Here is a 20,753-nt window from a genome sequence, read left to right on the forward strand (position 1 = left end):
GCCCAAACGCTCATCTGAAGTTCAGAAAATATTCTCAGTTCACATTTAAACTCAATATATCTATATGCACTTTACATATGTTTATTGGTAAACATGGAAATATAGACCGTGGAGAGGTAAACGAGACTGGAGTTTGAAAGCCACCTCTTTCACCAATAATTGTCAGCCATTATCAAACAATGTTTTTTTTCAAGTTTAAAATGTGTTTGCTTAATTGGACAGTAGAGTGGCATTCATCTGTGCCAGGAGGTAGTTGTGGAAATTCCTCATTTCTACATTAATCTTATCGACCCCTTGAGAGATGATGAAATCAGTTCCATTGCCAGGATTTGAACTCGGAACCTCCCAAATGTGAACCATAACATCAACAACCGGCTGGTTGCTGTTTTGTAAAGATAAACAAATACACGGGTCACTTTACAAACGTACTCCTCTGGCTAAATATTCAAAGACACAGTTCTGCAATGTCATTTACGGGCGTCTACTGGATAACTAGCTATTAAAGTGGCACAGAAACCTTGCCGGGAGGATGGAATGCCGTGCTAGAACCACTTCGGTGAGACAGGGGGAGCTGTTGAGCTCATTGGAAAGGGGATTTCGCCCCACAAATCAACATCGTCACTCCCACCAGCCCCATCCCCGTTTCTATCCCCACACCCCCTTTTCCATTCTCTCTCTCGCCTCCAACACCACGGCACCAACAGAACACACACACTCGGAGCAACGCAGCGGTGTGGACAACAGCGTGCTAAGCTCCCATGTGTCGCCGTTCTCGTAGCAAGCAGCAGCAGCAGCCGCGTCTGTTTACGTCTAACACGAGTAGTCACTAGGACGGCATCAGCGGGCGTACAACAGACACATGGAGGTAACGCGGAGCGCGGAGAGGCTCGCAGCATAGACGCATATGGTGTTTGTGTCCCGTGTTAAAAAGACAAGGCAGTTTATCTTATGCGCTCATTACAATAGCCTCGTTGCGCATTTGGATGCCGAGCGTTTGGGGAGCAGCTGCGTTTGTACGTAGCGGAATGAAGTATACAGAAGGGACGTCGCAGATTTAAAGAACGCAGATCGAAGAAAGAAGCGCTGACAGCGAGGAGAAGAATAAGCAGCTCCTTCTGCTGTCCCCGAAGGCGCGGGGTTATTGGATGTGCTCCTCTGAAGAATGGCTGGAGGCTTGGAGTGATCTTGCAAGTGATGTTGGGACTGGCTTCTCCCAGCATTGCTCATCTGGTGTTTACCAAAGGAGGCAGTCGTCGCTTTTTTTGCAAGATGAGTTATTGAGCAAAACAAAAAGCCCCACGTTCATTGCGAGACCCGACGGTCAATTTCATGAGCGCTTTGATTTGATGGCTGTAGAATTGTCGGTCATCGATACGAGCAAAGGGGTTTGGGGGATCCTTCCAGGCGTGTGAAGAGCGAGAGTGGACATTTAAAGCTCAACTTTCATCTCTGAGAGCTGAGTTTGGTTTTTGTCTCTGGAGGTGGCAAGAGAAGACCGTGGAAAGCTGTGACAAGTTGCAATTTCTTGCCCAGGCTCATTCTGAAAGTGACCTCGGGGACTATCGATTTGCGTGGAGTTTCCTTGAAGAAAGAACGAATATTCGTGGTCTCATCTCATGAGTTGAACCTCCATCTCTGCACAACTTTAAGGAGGCGTGACGAGAAGGGGGCATTGAGAGACCTTGGCCTCATTTGAATCCAAGCAGTCTGCTTTAGGAAATCTGAAGGTGGAGTGAGCAGAGGGGATTACGTCTGACCCAGGGACTTGGTGGGAACCTTCTACAAGACATTTGGAAGAAGACTGCTGGAGGACACCGAATATTGAGGACAGCCTTGCCGGACCTGTTTGGACAACTTGTACAGAAGAACCCTTTACTTGGCCAAGTTGGCTTGTTGGTGACAGCAGTCGGTGGTGTTACGCGCCAGAGGGCACACGCAAGAAGGTTGACACTCAACTCGGGTCCTGGTGCCCTGAAGACTTGGAAGTTGGCTGGAGAACGGGAGGGGAGGGGGTGTCCATTTGGCTACCTTCGCTGGCACATGGTCGCCACCACCACCACGGTCGTTGTTCTTCCACGTTAACCATGAGCGCGGCGGCCAAATTCAAGAAGGATAAGGAGATCGTGGCAGAATATGAAGCGCAGCTTAAAGGTGAGTGGAGGGGCGCGAGAGAGAGAGATAACAGAGGCCGTGGCGTGCAGCGTTTTAAACCCTCGTACGTTGATTGTATTCACGGACAATTATAACCCGCGTGTTTTGAAGAACAAAAAAAATACGTAATCCCATGCAGAACCATGAAACAACCAACAAATGTGAGTTTGATGCGTGACCTCTGACCGATGGAGATCTCTCTGCGTTCACGATTTCGGTTGGACTCGACACGTTTCGACCTAGAATTGTAATTCCTCCTGCGCACCTTTGGATCTTCCAATGAATCCTTCCCATTGTAGTTCCTACCCAAGTAAAATACACTATACACACACATACATACAACCCCGTATAGCCTGTAACAGACTGTAGGGGCAAGTGCTGTTAGCGAGCGCCTATGAAGGCCGGCATGGCACACGAGGGGGTGGGTGGCCAGCACCACGCCCGGCCGCCTTTGTCTCCCCAGTGGCGATGTTTTTACTCATCCCACACCAGGTACTCGTTTGAGGCCGAGTCTCCCTAGATGGAGGCCCAGGACCGGTTCAGATAGTCATTGGTATTGGCCGTGAGCGCGAATCGAACTTGGGTCGCCGGGTTCGTAGCGCAGCGCTACACTACCGCTCCCCATCTCACACACACACAGGTATTGCAAATGGATCATATCCACAGTTCACTATTCGTAATAAACCACTGCTGGATGGACTCCATGGGGTTGTTTGGCCATACTCCACCACGTTGGTGAAGGGTTCGGATGTCACTTTGACCACTGCTCGTTGCCGTGGCCGGAAAATCCAACTGGAGGTCATGGGGTTGCATCGTGGAGTGGCAGCAGTCCCACCACCACCAACCCCGCCGCATTCATGTGCGGTGTGTGGATGACCACACCTATAGACCGGTGTGAGATTGTGTCGTGAGCTGTAGGTGCTATATCTGACCCCGTGACATCTTCGTTTCAGCAACTTGCGCAGACTGCTTGCAGGCTTTGGCGATGGACTGTTGCTTGACTGACAATTGGCTGGTAATGGGGTTACCATATGGCACGTATAGTACGTTGGGAAGAGAGGCAGCAGTGATGTCGCATGTGTTATGCTCATCCGCATCCTACAGGGGGGAAAAACACATTTGCAGGGCGATCCATTTGTAGTTACCCCACTAAAACAAATAACAGCAAGATTATATAAAAAAAAATGTAAATGACAAGCCTCGACATGTCTCCAACCAATGTCAATCTACTTAGTACGTGTGCTAATGCTCTCCTGATACGCTATGTCTAACAAAGCCAGTCTGATTTTCCTACGCCATTCAGCAATGCCGTGAATTAAATTGAGCATAATTTAATTTCAATGTGGTATCTATAAGTGGACCACCCTGTATAACAAGCACACTATAAACAGAATGCGAGTTCTGACATTGACGTGGCACTTAGCATGGACACCGCAGTGTACAGGTATGGGATGTCCCCTAGCTTATGTTGCAATGACACATTGTTATATTAAGTTATAGCGATGAATTCTGTAGACATTTTCCTAAAGAGGGTGAGTTGAGCTTAAGTGTTGAAGTTTTGGGTAAAACCCAGGGCACATTAATTATACAAGGTAAAGGCGCAGCGCTGCAATTGTCTGATGCCACTGCTGACAAGAGAGTTCTAGATTTCCCTGCTCGAGCGTAATTGGCCTACTCTTCCAACTAAAACATTCAGTGCATTTATGTAACAGTAATTCATCGTTTGTTATTTGTATGGACGTCAATCAATAAAAGGTGCGTTTGCCAAAAATAGCGATTCGCATTGTCACATGATGATAGACTAAGCAGCACGCTTAGTTTTGACACAAGAACACATCAACGTTGGGGCATATTTTTTGTTGTTAATATTTTTAGTGTTCCGTGAGGACGATTCATCAGTCTAATGCTTATTCAGCCAAACAATAACAGAGACAACAAGATGCAGTTGTCAAAATCCACACAGCACCACAGTGAAAAATAAAATGTCATTGGGAAAGCCTTTGATAAAAAAAAAATCGGTTTTTGAATGCGATTTTCAAGGCAATGCCTGTTAGGTTATACGATGCTCGTGGCATTCTTTTTCAGTGATGCCTAGTAATTGATTTTTGGGGTGGAGGCCATTCGGATTTTGAGATGTGGAGATGGGGGTGAGGCAGCTAGAAGTGGAGGGAGAGAAAGAGGGGAGGGTTTTCCCAACTTAACCTTTTCAAACTGCACGCTAAACTAATTATCCAGCATTGTGAAGGAAGCCGACACAAGGCTGTGGTGCGGTCTCCCTGATTGGAACTTGGGAGAGCCCGTTGCTAAAACAGTCGGGGCTTTTTCATGTGTCTCTGGGCTGACATTGGAGGACCCTATCTGCGCACATGCATAATTGTTGTTGACAGTTTCGCTTCAATACGTTTTTTCCCAGTCAGACCACACCGGCTGGGAGTTCTTGATTTGTACGTATGTTGAACTTCTTTCGCACCGTACGTTGCCAATCGTGCTAATCGGAGGTTGTGGGGAAGATCGCGAGTTCAGTTCCTGGTTGGGAGTCTATTTATCCAACCTTATAGCCAGTGCTCTGTGGTAAATACATTGAGTACCACTTTGTGAAAAGTTAAAATTGATTGTCCTATGGAGAGTCAACCAATCATTAGAAAATATGTGATTCCTGCCATGGCCCCTTCACTCAGTTGAGCAGGGATATAGTGTCAGTGTTTTTGCTTGTTTAAATTCTTCATATGAATCACAGGGGTGATTTGTGTCTATCCATACCCAGCCCATCATTTCTCATTGACATTTTTTTCTGTCCGTTTGCCCTCCAACAACCCCTTTCAGCTCAGTCCCAGACAGCTCCAGCGGACATTAAACCCTGGCCCATACATACTGTGCCTCGTCAATTGTTCTTCGTATTATTGTCTGGTTCCTGAAACGCTAAGGAGGAGATCTGTGAGGTCCGTTGGAAACTGCCCTGGTCTAATGATGCTCTTCAGCCTGCCTGTCAGCGGCTGCATGGAACGCAGAAGCGCAGCTGCTGTGGAGCCCCAGGCCATTAGCCGCTGGGCGTGAGGGCTGCGTGCATTTCCCCACACCTTGGGGAGAGAAGGAGGGAGCACATCTGTGTCACGGCACAATGCAGATGGACAGTTGGCAGCCTGTGCATGTGTGTGTTGGAGGGGTGGGGGGCAGATGCAGGGTTCAGTGAAACCATGCTCTTGATCAGTATTGTCCCCACCACATGGACAGCAGTGTGTGAGGAGCTTCATGTCTTTCACGTGGTGGGACCGTCTTCCAGTGCTTGATTTACCAAAGGGGGCAAACGCGTGGGTTTTTTTTTATTATCCGTATAACTGCAGCATCAGTACCCCGGGTGAATTATGATGGTAATCTTATTAATAGCGTCCGTGTTGGTGCTTTGTGGCGTATGCAGCCACTGCCCTGTTACGGAGGCTGCAAGGTAGGGTTGGGATTCAGTTGTTGTAAGGGTAACAAATTGGTTCTGTTTAAATTCTGTCTCTGGTGCAGTCCACACAGTGTGATAAAGTGCGCCATCTATCAAAAGGGATGTTTGCTTTGCAGCCTTGCTCAGCAGACATTACATTTCCCAAGGCAGGTTTAGCAAGAGACATTGAAAGTTGTATCTGTGTGTTTACCCACAACCTACAGTAATTACGATAATGTATTATTTTTTCCACCGTTAATCCATTCAAATATCAGTTTGGGATTGAGTCAGCCCATCATCTTTTTATGGAGTGGGTAAAATGAAAACCACATTGTGTAAAAGTCCATAATAGGTCTTCCATGGATAGACCTGCCCCTGTCATAGGAATGTGGATTTTTTTTTACGACTGGCTCAGCTACCAACAGAGATATTTACCACTGCACATTGTTTTGAGCACGGAAACACTTTGACTGTTGACGACTTGAGTGGCGTAATAAAACATTGCTAGATTAAATTATGGTTCCAAATGTTCTGAATTCATTCATTGGGATAACACATAGCAATCCTCTCCCCCCTCCTGGCCAGACGAATGCCCATTTACAGGCCAGGTGGTGAGTCACCTTGTACCTCAAGGTACCGCTGCCACTGGGGGTGCCATACCAAATGTGTGAGATGAGATACGATGATGTTAAGCGCCGTGAGATATAAAGGGCCCCATGAAAAAAACCAAATCATCAATACAAACAACGATTGTCATATTGAACCGTGCTAATCGGAGGCGCCATTAGCACGGGTGGCTGCATACAGTGCGAAAGAAGATCAACGTACATATGTACATCATGAGATTCGGTAGGAAGCTTGGGGGCGATAGATTGCACAACACAAGACACAGCCGAGATTTACGTAAGCAGGTACTACAGGGAAAACGAAAATACAGTAATTGGGAGTGCAGTGCGGAGCTGCCGTGAGCACATCAGCCGTGTGGTGTGGGCTGTGAGAAGGGCACTGCAACAATGGAGTCACTGGAAAGGGCCCTTCTTGTCTTTAGTCGCGAGGGCTCTCTCTCTCTTCATTGGTGTGCCCAGGGTTTATAAAGCGGTCCTCATAATGAGAGTCGGGCTCCAAGGACGTGCAGGAGAACCACTTAATTTGTTTGAGGCAATGGCACTGCTAAGCCCAGGAAATTGCCTTGTTTTTTCCTGTCAAGTTCGAAGAAACTTTGGGAGGACCTGACAATTACTGGAAATGTTTTGTGGGCACAATCAAAACGGTACAGAGCGCAGTAAATAACCTACTATCATCGTGATCTGCCATTGTCTAGCCACTGCTGGATATGTCAAATGAAATCTGGAATGATACTTGACCACTGCGTCGTTCACCTGGTCCTGTAAATAAATTAAATTAAATGGTGAATTTCACACAATTCACATGGGAAAATGTCTCATTATGCCCATGGCGAAATCCGTATGTCGACATAACCTATACATAGTAGAAAACTAAAAATATAAAAAAACACAGCAGAATATGTATAGCTATGGAAGTTATTGAAGGTAAATGTGTGTTCCAAATGATTAACTACAGAGGTGACGTTCTGGATATTAAACTAAACTCTTTTTTTTATTTTACCAAGTAAGGCCCTCTGAGCTCTATAGCTCTTTTTCAGAAGCGACCAGGCCACAAATGACAGCTCGATGAAGTGGCTTATCACGTGGAAATTTATACCAGTCAAATATTCTAAATGCATTTTTCTAAATATGGAGGGAAATTCTGGAGGAACTGGAGGACCCAGAGAAAATCCACGCGACCACGGGGAGAACATACAAACTCTAAAATATACAGGCGTTAGGGTCGGGATGGGACCCATGACCCTCTGTATACCAGCAGCGAGGGAGTTAACGTCTCACCACCGGGTGCCCCATATTGGCCGTTCTTCATAGCACAGCCCTTAATATGATCATGAAAAGCTGCATATACAAGTACCAAAGAAGAACTATAACAATATTGATTTGAAGCAGTGGAACTGCTGGATTATTATTTATTATTTTTTCCGCCTGAGGACGACCGCTTGTGTTGCGATCTAAACGTCGTGATATACGATTTATTTATTTATTTTACTTTTTCTACCTACGTAACTATAACAATAGTTTCATATTTTCAGCTATGAAATATGAGTAAAAAAATGGACTGGGCATAGATTTGAACACATTTTTAACGTGCACTAAGAAGCGTGGATATGTCTTTTTGAATGCTTACTTGAGAACAAATACAAATCAGAGACATTTAATGTAACAAAAAACGTTAGTGGGCTTGAGGCAGGGCACAATGCTAAAAAGGACGATGGCCGATGGACAAGACTTGTGACCTGATGATGGACGCTTGTGTTGCGCCCGAAACGTCGTGATTTTTTTTATTTTATACCTACGTGACTTTACCGAAAGAACCAAAGAGTAAGACTTGTGACCTTTTCAATGAAAGCCGGAGGGAACCAACTCGAGAGGATGACGATCAACAGATGGATCAGTGACACAAGTTCATATGTGAGGTGCATTGTGGCATCGCAGGACCATGAGGAATGGTGACAGCTTGAGTGGCCTTGATCCAGCAGTGGATTGACCATTGCTGCTGCTATGCTGTAACAGAGCCTTTCAAAGTTTACTACATAGAACTATGGTTTAACCACTAGAATATACATTTCCTAGGCAACAATAACCATATTTCTTGGTGATTAATTTTTCATTGACCGAGTGTGATTAAATTATTGATGCTTAACATTTTATATAAGAGGCCAATTCCAGTGGAGTGGTCTTTAATTAATTTAATAAATGCAAGTTTACATTAACTCTGAATTTATTTCTCGGCAGCAATATGTATTTTGATGTCTTCTTTGATTAAGTCCACTTTTGCTTGTCATTTTAATTAACGGGCTAAGAAACTATTATTGTGAAAGAAAATTAATATCAGTAAACCAAATTAACCTCTAAAAAACACGAGAGTTAAATACAATTTAAAATTGTGCTTCACAATTTGCGGTGTTGCTCAATAAAGCCTAATTTTGATCAGAAGACATAGGATGGATTCATATAGATTTTTCCACGGGTTGCATTCATAATTGAATTGATTCGGCCCGTGTGTACACAGCTATAGTCAGGGAAGAGGTCAGCGAGGTCTTGTCCTTGGTAGTCTTGGCACGATGGAAGCTACCATGGACGGATCTCATTTTATAAAGTACTGTGTGTGTCTTGATGATGGATACAACATCTCTTGCTGTGCATCTTTGTGAGATTGGGACCACGACAAAGGCAGTTTTTGTTGTTAGTGGATGTTTCTTTTTTGCTGTTATAATATACACGTGTAACCTATTTTTGGACAAATGTAAAGGACGCATGTACTGTGATTTTAAGTAAATGACATCATAAATCGAGAAGACAAATTGCTTTTCAGAAAACGGATGGACGTCAATAAATTTGCTGATGAGGGGACACGTAAAATGCCTTTAAAAGTGAGCTATGTAATTTACATATGTCGGTGTTTGATTCATGCCTTTGCTGGCAAAACATATTTTGGAAACTGACATGTTTATGAATGGGTCGTGCATCGTCTGTAGAAATACTGCTGTTTTATTTAACCAGCCACCTGTAGATGTAAACACAGCAATTAACATTTCGTCATATGTTTTAGGATTTATGTTTTAATTCCAGACATTACCTTAGGCTCATGACAACAAATGGCTGCAAATGAGGTGAAATTAAAACGCAAAGAAATTCACGCGATTGACATTTAATGAGAAAATGCTTGGGGCAAAAAACATCCTGTTTAATTTCATTTATAAGCCAGTGTCTCTATAGTTCTAAATATTTCATGCGTCCCAGCATTCCCTGCATGTGATCTTAACAAGTGATGTTAGTGAATTAATTCTGGACTCTTCCATTTTGGTGCAGAGGGGGTAGAGCTGTTGGTACATTGATTGTGGACTGTGCCAATGTATGTCAGGATGGTGGGTGTGTGTGTGTTAACATAGGTTTTCTCCAAAAGGGAATGAGTCTCGCTCTGTGTTTCAATGGAGTGGGTGGCAGCAGAGGGTTCTGTAAAGCTTTATAAAGAAGCCTGAGTCACTTTGAAGGAAGCGGATGCACTTTTTTTTTCTATCTTGACATGGTAATTGAGCCCATTTAAAAGCAAGCGTTTTTTGTCCCAAGGTACTTAATATTAAGCCAACATTGAAATTGGTTTTTAATTGTGGCCAGTAGCAATTTGACATTTGTCTCTGTTTATGTAAAAGTTTTATGCTATCTATTCATAACAATAACATACTTATACTTGTATAATAATTTAGAATGTCCTATGAAAATAGCTTAAGTCTGTTGAATTAAAAAAACCGACATTGTATGTAAATGTAATGCTGCTGTGTGTATTATGGGATGGCCCTGTGGCTTAAAGCACCTGACTCTACAGCTGGGATGATTCGGCGATTAAGTTAATTAACAGACTCAAGTATTATATTCATCTACTTTTTGTGGTCAATTATTCGACGAACTTAAAAAATGGCGGCTGCCCCCACAAGCCACGCCAAGCGTGACGCGGTTGACGGTGCGATAACTTGACTAAGCCCTGCCCATCACCTCCCGTCCAGCGGCACTCGTAAGAAGAGGGGCAAGACTTGTTTTTCCCCCAAACTATGTTCATGTTATCGCATTAGTTGAGTGAACGAAACGATAATGGGTGGAGTAATACATTCCTTAAAAATAATCGGAATACATCCCAGCTCTATTTTATTAACAGTTGAAAGGTCGTGAGTTCAAATCTCAGTTGAGGGTTAAATCCAACCATTACCCTTTCTCGGTCACTTTAAATGATTATCACTTTGTGGGAAGCCAAACTTCGGTCATCCTCTGGAGGTATCATTCTCTTGCCATGGTAATATGGAATGTATAGCATTAGTTCATGGCTATCCCAGTGGTAATTTTTGCAGGGCGACACTTTGATTTTGCCGCTGTGAAGGGGTATGCAATGGCACCTTGCATTCTCAAGAGGAAATGTAACAATTTTTATTTCACCAGGTAAGGCCCACTGAGCTATATATCTCTTTTTCAGAAGCGGCTTGGCCACAAATAGTTCAACAAAGTGGCTCATCATGTGTAAATGTATAGCAGTCAAATACTCTCAATGCATGTTTCTAAAAGTGGAGGGAAAAACCGGAGGACCCGGAGAAAAGGCCATGCGACCATAGAGAGAACATGCAAACTCCAAATATACAGGCGTCAGGATCGGGATCGAACCCACATCCTGCTACATGCTAGGCGAGAGAGTTAACAAAAGGGTAGGAAGAGTGGGAAAGAGAAGTACAAGTTTACTGCTTATTCAGTCCTGTACTGTCGCATACAGTGCCATGGTGGCGAGATGTTAACTACCTCGTATACATTTGTGGCCAGGCCACTTCTGAAAAATAGCTCTAGAGCTCAGTTAGCCTTACCTGGTAAAATAAAATAAATTGTTTAGTTTAAATATGCATGTGATCATCCAGCCACAGTCATTTCAGAGAGACAAGGGGGAAGAGAAGAAAACAATGGAGAGAAATATAGAGAAAGGCATTTCGGGGAGCGAGTGAATGGATAGGTGAGTAGTTAATAGATGGGTGGGTGGGTGAGCGAGTGACTTAATGGTTTGATGAGTAATTAGCTGATAGGAGGGTGAGCGAGCGAGTGAGTAAGTTAGTTAAAGGATGGGTGGGTGAGTGAACAAGTTAGTTAACGGGTGGGTGAGTGAGGCTATAGATAGGTGAGTGAGTGAAGGGCAAGCGAGTGAGTGAGTTAGTTAATGGATGGGTGAGGGAGTAAGTTATAAGGACGGGGGAGTGAGTGGTGAGTTAATGGATGGGTGAGTAATTAATGATAGTTGAGTTAGTTAATATATATGGGCGAGTGAATGAGTTAATGGTTGGGTAAGCAACTGCACTTCCTCCACGTTCTTCATTGTACAGAAATGCACTGGCAGAAACAGTGGGGGGGGGGGAGTGGAACGTGCACCCCCTAAGATCCGATCGAAATCCATAATTTCGTTCGGATCATTGGGGTTTATTAGTAATAAATCTGCATTTTGCGACCCCCACTGCCACTGTGTAGCATATTATTACGTGCCAGGGACTCTATGAGATGATAGGACAATATTCTGAGTCCATAATTGGCAATAAGTAACGGCAAAGCAGTTCTAAGTGACTCACATAATTGTGTGCAGTTGCGTATACAGTACACGACTTCCCTGAAGGCAAACACCTTCAGCGAGCGTGATGCCGATCACACACGGTTCGAATTCGACCCTCGATCGATGGCTGTGCCATCGCCGCACACGCGTCGAATAAAAAGCAAGGGACAAGTCCTTACTAACAACTCCTATCATTTTTCATTTCTGGAGGGGTTGCCCCCCCCCCCCACCTGAAAATCCTGGCTCCGCCATTGCAGAAATGCATTGTGTACGGCCTTCTCATGAGTATTCCTCAAGGCTTAGCCTTTAGGAACGAGTAAAAGGTATCAGAGAAAGATAAGTCCAAAGGTAAATGTGATTAATTGTACTTCTGTCATGTAATCAATGTTACAACTTTTGTTTAGCGAAATCAGTGTCAAGAATAGCAAACCTTGCCATGCATCAAATTATCCAAACTCTTATCATTATGAATTAAGAGATTATACCCAGGTTCACATCATCGTCCCTTACAACTGCCAAAATAACCCTTATCGCGTACATACCTGGTCCCTGCCATATATGAGTGTGGAATTACCTCCACTGTCGCATGACCACACAATTCATCTTTAAGTTCGGGGACGTAATGGTGTGAATGCGTTGAGTGCCCTTCTCACATTGGAAGGTGGTTGATTCAAAATCATATTCACGCTTCGAGCGAGCTGATCATCCAGCTAGGGTTGATTAAGTGAATGAGTATCAATGTATCAGATGTAAATACCTAGTGGTTGTCCTATGGAGAGAATTGGTCTCTACCATATGAATGTGGAAATTCCTCTTAGCTTATTTAGTAGTGTGGGACACGCACTTACTGTGTATAGCCGAATTTAGACCAATTATATCTACAAACCAGGCTATTTACAATGCCTATATATGACATTTGTTAAAACGGAAGACGCACATTTTGAGATTTGTTGTTTTATAAACAGCCGACCCAATTGACGTTCCAATAGGAGCACTCGGGGCTGCGTTCAGGTGAAGCAATGTTTACTTTCGTGGAAGTTCAAAGTCTGGTGGTGGCTCTCTGTGGTGCTGTTTGCTCCGCATTGGACATCAATGCAGAGGCTACTTCCCTGTCCGCTTGCTCGCGTAATAGCGCAATGACATGAGAATGTACGGAATGAGGACTGACATTGAGAAGATCATCTGGCTCATGCCACAATGCGTCCGACATACCACTCAATTGCCTGGCTTCCAAACGATTTGAGGTATGCGGTTTCCCATTGTTATATCTAGATCGGCGTGCGAATTGATTTGTAAATATTTGATACATTGTCCAATTATATTCTCGGCAGGTAACAATTCACCATCCAACCGACCCCACCCAGCTATGTGATGAATTGTCACGCGTCAGCGTTGCCTTTTGATTCAAGATGGAGGCACTGTTCTGCAGTTACTTGCTTTCACCACTGCTGGCGGATGGGCCTGCAGTAAAGCGACTGTAGAGAGCCCCTCTGTAGGCTGTCTAGGCCGATTCTTGTACACTGGTCAGACATCTGGGAAGAGGTGCGAGTAACCCACACTTTACTCCGCCGTACGTGAACCGCCGGTCGACTAACTGTTCTCTATCCACTGACACTGCTGAGTGGACAGAGTCGATGGGGTGGGGGGGATGTGGGAAACTTGCACCATTGCTTCAACTGCCGTGCCGGGAGTTGAACCCACGAACTCTGGATTGCAAATGTATGTATGGTGTATGTATGGTATGTTGAACTTCATTCGCACCGTACGTAGCCAACTGTGCTAACAAACTAAACACTAAAGAAATAAGTTTTCAATCTAGATTTAGAAGTGCATTGCTCCACCTGAAAGCGCGCGATGCGGTGACCCTCTTTGTTCGATGGTTCGCCAAAAGCCGCTGCGAGGATGACGGGAATTTGCGTGATGGTTTATGCTCCTTGACGAGTTTAGCAAGGTATTGTGGTTCATTTGTGGCAAGCACTTTGTGTGTAACGATCATGACCTTATAACGTATTCGTTCAGCAACCGGAAGCCAATGCAGCTCGGCTAGCACTGGACAGACATGGTCGGATCTTGCAGTACCCGTCACAACACGTGCCAAAGAATAAGTGTGCTTACCATTATGCTACGGTAACATTCACAGTGCACTTATTAAGGAGTGTATTATAATTGGAAACATTTAGCGATGAAAGCCTCGATGAGCCTTCAAGACTGTTTTTTTAAAGAGAGCTTATGCTTCGGATGATGGGCAATTTAATTTTGAGTGGTTTCATGCGTGGGAATAAACCATGCAAGGCAAATTGATAAATTAGAAAAATATCATGTTTTGCTGAAGCTTGAAGGTAATTTTACATGACGTCCAGATCCAAGTTAGATGCAAATTGCAAAATTTACGTGCCAATTTAGCCATATATTGGTATAAACATTTCCACTTTTACTTATCTTTTTTTATTGTCATTGGCATAAAAAAAGATACGTGGAATCTACCTTTGGGCACCATGGTGGTGAGATGTTAACTACCTCGCTTGGTATACAGGAGGTCACGGGCTCGATCCTGACCCTGACACCTGTATATTTGGAGGTTTACATGTTCTCCCCGTGGTCGCGTTGATTTTTCTCCAATGCCTCCGGTTTTTCCCTCCACATTTAGAAACATGCGTTTTGAGTATTAGACTGCTATACATTTCCACATGATAAGCCACTTTGTTGAGCTATCAATTATAGCGAGGTCACTTCTGAAAAAGAGCTATGTAGCTCAGTGGGCCTTACCTGGTAAAATAAAGTATTTTTTATGTCGCTTCAATCTTGTCAGCGGGCACTCTGGAAAATGCTTGCCTGACAACCTCATGAATGCACGTTCACATCTCAGTCAAGAGTTGGAGCAGTTCATTATTTCTCCTGTGTTGATGCAATGACCACCACTTTGTGAGAAAACAGGAGTAGTTGTCCTTTGCAGAGACTGGTTCCTGCCATAGGAAAATGGAATTTCCACCACCAGCTTCATGGCTGCCAACGAAGATGAGTATCACCCCCTACTCACTCGTGCAGGGGGAGGTACTTTGAACTTTGAATAAAAAAATATTAATAATAAAAATGCCCTTTTGGGGAGATATTGAGGCAAACCAAAATCACTGAAAATATTGAAATAAAAATTGTCATTTGTGTGGGACGACTATCCGGTGTGGCAGGGCTGTTACAAGGATGTGCAGTTAACTATGTCCAGGGATTACAGTGGCGGTGAACAAGCAGCTGATGCAAGGGAAATCTAAAATAAGCTTCTCCCAGGGGAAAGCGTGCAGTGCCATGGTGCTGCATGTACATCTTGAGATGCAGCACATTGCTCAGTCACACATCTCACCCTGAAGAGATCTTAGCAATCAAGCTCCTTTAAAAATTTGAATGGGACTTAAAAATGAAATCGCATCACCACTCGGATTAGGAATTTCATAAACGTTTTTTCGAGATCTAAGCTATTTAGTAGCATTGAGGCCATGGTAGTTCATTGCTGATTGCTGGTTATTAAAAATGATTAATGTTGGTTTACTCAAAGCCCATAATGTACTCTCGCCATTCAATATTAACACTGCAGGGTATTTGATTTGGGATTTGTGGTTGTGATGGGGTTGGTGATGTATTTGCAAGGCCAGCACAAATTGCCCAAGTGTGAATGTGATCCAAGCAGTTTGAATGCATGGATTTTCACCTCGAACATTGTAAACTCTGAGGGGGACAGCACATTTTTTTGTATTTAATGTGAGATACTGAGGCTGGAACGCTTGACTCGCAATATGAATCTGAAATTCAGGAGTTTAATTTGCAGCCTTGCAAATTAAACTCCTTATGAGTCAAACTTTTTTTTATCAGGTCACCAGTACTCTCATTGTAAATTTTGACTTAAAACTTTCGTTACTGCAGGAATTCATATTCTTTGGTTCTTTTGGTAAAGTCACGAAACGTCGTGATATTTGTATTCACTTTATTTGTATTATTATTTTTTCTATCTATGTGACTTTACCGAAAGAACCAAAGAATACTCTAATTGTCATTTATATACCGGTCCCTGCCATATCAATGTGGAATTGCCCTCGCGAGCTTCGGGCCACTCTTGGAAATGAGCAACCCCTCCGCTCACATTTGCATATGGAGACACTTTGCCCTTCTCCTTTTAAAACAAGTTGCGCAGAAGTGTGAAATAACCATCAATCATGCCCAGTGGGCAATTAACAGATGGGAGGTGGGAGGGGAGGGGTGGTTTTCACCTGTCAAGTGGATATCCTGTGGACAACCACTGTTGTTTTTACACCAAGCGGTGCAGTCTCGCACGAGGTGTTGTTCATCTTGCCGACCCTGGATGGACGGTGGAGCGACCGGAACTCGGCCGTGAGTTTGAACGCGCGATCTCAATACCAACAACGGGACCTGCGTGCATGAATGGCAGCGGCTTCAATTGCCCACGTCACATGTGCTCAAGTGAAATTCAGATATCGATCAAAATAACAATTGCATTCCTTTGCGGTACCGAGAACGTTTGTGTTTACCGTCACAGGGATGCCTCGATTAGGAGCATGACAGCTTCCTTTGAGACGTTATGAACTTGTATTTCTGTATGAAAGTGCACGGCTACAATGCTTTGACCGATATCCTTAAAGTTTTGACATATGCGTTTCACTGACGCAAGTCTGCACTTGCTATCAGCCTAAGCATGTTATCAGCTATCTCATCTGTTTGCATGTGACGTGCCATCTCTCCTTTGTTGTCACAGAAACATTTTTCCTCGTAGCTTAGGCTTTCGGCGATTTAATGAGAGAGCCACAAAGGACGCTTTGAAATATTTATTTGCCGGGTAATGTCTTGTGTCAAAGGACCGGACTGATGTTCTCTTTTTGAACTCCAAAATGCCCACCTGGTATAAACAGTTTTCAACTTTAGAGGTCTTCGCAGTCTCGCCCGCTATCGACAGCTGTACATAACATGACTCTTGGCGAATGTCGGTGAGATGTATGCCTTTGTGATTACAGCCATTCCAGAACGACTGTTTAATAATGCGCAGATGGCATTTGCAAGAATTTGAATGCCACGAGATTAATGCTAAGATTTAAAATGTCAGTGTAAAGAACCACACTGCCGCAATAATGCTCTCTCGGAGGATTCTGGCTGTGAGATTATGATGGACTCAGAGATATTGATTGCTATCATCATCATTTGTCAATTACAGCTGATTATTCATTCACACCATACAGCAGGGGTGGCCACCCTACAACAGACCAAGAGCCAAACGGTGCCCATGAGTTCTGCAAAGAGCCAAGTATATATATAAAAGTGTGTAAATATCGACAATTTTCAGCACGGGACACATTCACGATTCTTTGCTAAAGTGAAAGCAGTATGGTCTACGTTGTGCCTCTTCGATAAAGCCGCATGCGGTGGATTGAAGAGCCGCTTGCGGCTCTGCAGACGCTAGTCGGCCACGCGCTGCCATCTAGTTAACCTTATGTAGTGGTCTTCAAAGTCAGTGAGTCACAGTGTCTCAACTCAAACGAGCCATTGGGCGATGCTCATCTCTGTGTATGGCCCTGAGCCAGTGGTGTTTGTTCCACATTCTTACAGCACGAGAATATCCATCTGTAGAACAACCGTAATTTCAAGTTCACTTAATGTTGCGTTTCAATTATTTTCTTTTCACTGCGACACTGTCTGTTTGTGTAACATTTTTTTTTTACACCTGGGAATAGCATTTTTCCACATGCTTTTGACACGAGGCAATAGCACCTGTATACTTCTCCGGCGAGTGTTGGGGTTGAACATGCGGTACAACCCGAAAATCCACCGGAGTTGTTTTTTATGTCATGCCCTTTACACCAGGGCGTCTCAAGAGCATAGTATCGACAAGACCCGGTTATTACAACTCGCTACTCTACGGAACGTCTGGCAAATAGTTTACCAAGCTGCAGTGTGTACAACGTTCTTGGGCACGTTTTGTGATGGGGTACTGCAAGATCCGACCATGTCCATCCATTGGTTTCCATTTGCCGAACGAATACGTTATAAGTTGGCACTCATTACACACAAAGTGCTTGCCACAAATGAACCACAATACCTCGCTAATCTCGTCTAGGAGCATAAACCATCACGCTAACTCTGGTCATCCTCGCAAGCGGCATTTGGCTTGCCATCGAACAAAGGTGGTTACTGCATCGCTTGCTGTCAGGTTGGCTCTACGACTGTCTGGGAATGCTCTTCCGATATTAGGAAGCCACTGGAGATATGAAATTTTAAATCTAGATTAAAAACGAATTTCTTCCGAACTGCTTTTTTGTGTTTAGTTTGCTGTCCTTGCCCCAAACCTCTGATTAGCATAGTTGGATACGTACGGTGCGAAAGAAGTTCAACATACATAAATGCAGAGTGCTATACATCATAATATCTCATGTCAAACACCTGACAGGGCATCCCTAAGTGCCAGCTGTCCCCTGTGGGCACAAGGTGACTTGGCAAACGGCACTTAGTCTGCCAGTAGAGGGTCATAATTTAATTTGTAATCTAAATTGAGTAGCTACAGAGCACAATGTGAAAACCTACACAGCAGCACTGTGTGCTAGTTACGGTTATTCGGTGTTAGTTAATGGATTTTTTTCCATGTTACAGTTGTTGGTTTCACGTGGGTTCATTCTAGATTTGAAGTTTTCGTGACTGCAAGGATCCATACTCTTTGGTTCTTTCAGTAAAGTCACGTGGGTTAACACCGCACAGGCTGGTATGAGCACAGTTGCCGAGTGAAAGGCATTGTGAGCAAGAAAGAATGGCTTCGTGGGAGAGTCTCTAACCCTCAAACACAGCTGCCTTCACTTGCCCTGCAGATATCTGTGTATTCAATGCTGGGGTGCTCGCAAAAGGATGTGTGTGTGCGTCACTGCGAGTGTGTGTGTGTGCGTCTTCCTTTCAAGATGCAACAAGTGTGTGCAAGTGCTGCGTCTAAAAAAACAACATTTGGAACATTCGTCTTCGCGATTAATGGGTGTGTGTGTGTTACCAGGCGACAATTGAACACCCTTTGGGCACACATGCTACAGTATAGATTATATGGCCATGGATTTAATGCTCTTCTGAGTCCAGAGTTCATGAGTTCAAGTCTTGTTATCAACATCAAATAAGCTGCCATTCTCAGATGTAAAATATCCCATGACCTCATTGGCAAGGGTAACACTGCATTGGCACCATGGGTACACATTACAAATGAATTCAGCGGCAGAAATACTGAATTGTCTCTTTAGTAACGAAGTCAGTAAGCCGTGGCACAGTGGTCATTTCACGGTACTATGAGCCTGGTGAATTGAGTTTGATTCCCTGCCATGGTGACACAATAGTGGCAAGTGGCATTTGAACTCCTTGTGGCCCCCTTTACGAGCCTGCGCTGACCGGCATGGTACAAAAACACATACCTGATGTGGTGTTGGGTGGCCTTCATCCAGCAGTCGAGTACCAAATGGCAGCAAATCGTTGTTTTGAGATTAAGCAATAATACCGTTGTATAATTCATTTATTTGCCTGCATCTCAAGCAATGTTTTATTATTATTAAGAGATGTTTACCTTATTATTTATAGAGCATTTTGGTGATGGGATGAAACTGTAGTACCAAGAGAAAAATCTGACGCAAGAGGGGTAAAACTTTCAAAGTTCCTACAAACAAGTCGGCGACCTACTTTCTGTACTACCACATAGGAAGGAGTTTTTGCACGTACGCTGATCTTTGCGCGATCTATGAACCGTGCCTCAACATGTTGAGATGACATCCGGGCACTCCCACACCCAGCGTTGAACCGTTTTGTGATGGGGACTGGACGACCAATCTCATGAGTGGCCGTGCCCTGTCAAGCGTTCATTGCTGATCAATAACGTCAGATAATATTATGCTTGATTTGTGGCTGGAAAACACAAACCTTGAAATAAAAAGACTGTACTGTGCCTTCAAATTTAAATTCAACAGCTCAATCTAAACTATTCACATATTTAAATGATTTTTTTTTACTGTTCTGTGTGTTAAGATATGAAAAAAAAGATGTCGATCAATAAATCACCAGCGATTTTAAAACGCGACTGAGAATTGCCATGCAACATTGCATGTTTCAAACACCTTTTTGAATTGTATTTTTATTCTCCTTTACGTTGTTTAAAGGGGGGGGGGGGAGGTGGAGGGGCAAAAAAATCGACATGCCAAAATTTGGCTGTTGGACAAAACCAACTTTTTAAATACTTCTTCTTGATCTTCGCTCCCTGGCGCAGGCCGCGTATCGCTCGCAGCAATAACAGGAAACGAGCTGCAATTCCAAACAACCGCTTTATTGGGAGCCTTGAGGAGGAGGAGGCAGGAGGATATTGGGAAGTGGAGGTTCTTTTTGAGATCACATCCTGTGGGGCGGTAAATACTGACCAGTGTGACCCCGGGATGTGCTGCCTGTTATTCTTCACCACTGTAGGTTCACATTTACCCAAGGAATTGTGTTTTGCATTAATTACTCGCTTCGTTCATTAACTTTTATTGGGGATTTGTGAAGTAAGTTGGTTTTTGTTTTCGAGGATAGGAAGCCTACACTCGCGTCTAATGACTCATTTAACACCATTCGGAAATTAAAAATAGTTCGTATTCTCTGGATTATAATTATCAGACAACCAGACACACCATTAGAACACCTATAAATGAATATCTGAACATCATCAGTGATGTGTGCTTAATCTAATCGCCTTGTTGGGTACACTTTATAATTGCCACAGTTCTGTGTTGTACAGCTCCCCTTTGTTCATATTGTCCCTTATGACATTCACACCAGCTCTTACCATATTGTTCGTTTATTATATGATGCACTAATTACCCTGTAGTTTAAAGAAAATAATGAATGGTACATCTTTTAATCCATTAGGTGTGTTTGACCAGCTTTGTATAACTTTATTGACACCAGGCACAATTTTTAGGGAATGTATTAT

At 43.7% G+C, this 20,753-nt stretch overlaps 1 protein-coding gene across 4 annotated transcripts in view; it reads left to right on the forward strand.

The window, feature by feature from the left end:
* The first annotated feature begins 674 nt into the window (after positions 1-674).
* Positions 675-20,753, forward strand: part of LOC144934738 (SLIT-ROBO Rho GTPase-activating protein 1-like) — a 212,778-nt gene continuing 192,699 nt past the window's right edge. For all 4 annotated transcript variants that reach the window (XM_078860826.1, XM_078860828.1, XM_078860827.1 and 1 more), the window contains exon 1: positions 675-2,151. In XM_078860826.1, coding sequence (XP_078716952.1) covers positions 2,085-2,151 — 67 coding nt within the window. In that variant the 5' untranslated portion in view covers positions 675-2,084. The remainder of the gene's footprint in view (positions 2,152-20,753) is intronic.

This window comes from Lampetra fluviatilis, chromosome 11 (genome assembly GCF_964198595.1).
Source record: "Lampetra fluviatilis chromosome 11, kcLamFluv1.1, whole genome shotgun sequence".
Classification (NCBI taxonomy): Eukaryota; Metazoa; Chordata; class Hyperoartia; order Petromyzontiformes; family Petromyzontidae; genus Lampetra; species Lampetra fluviatilis.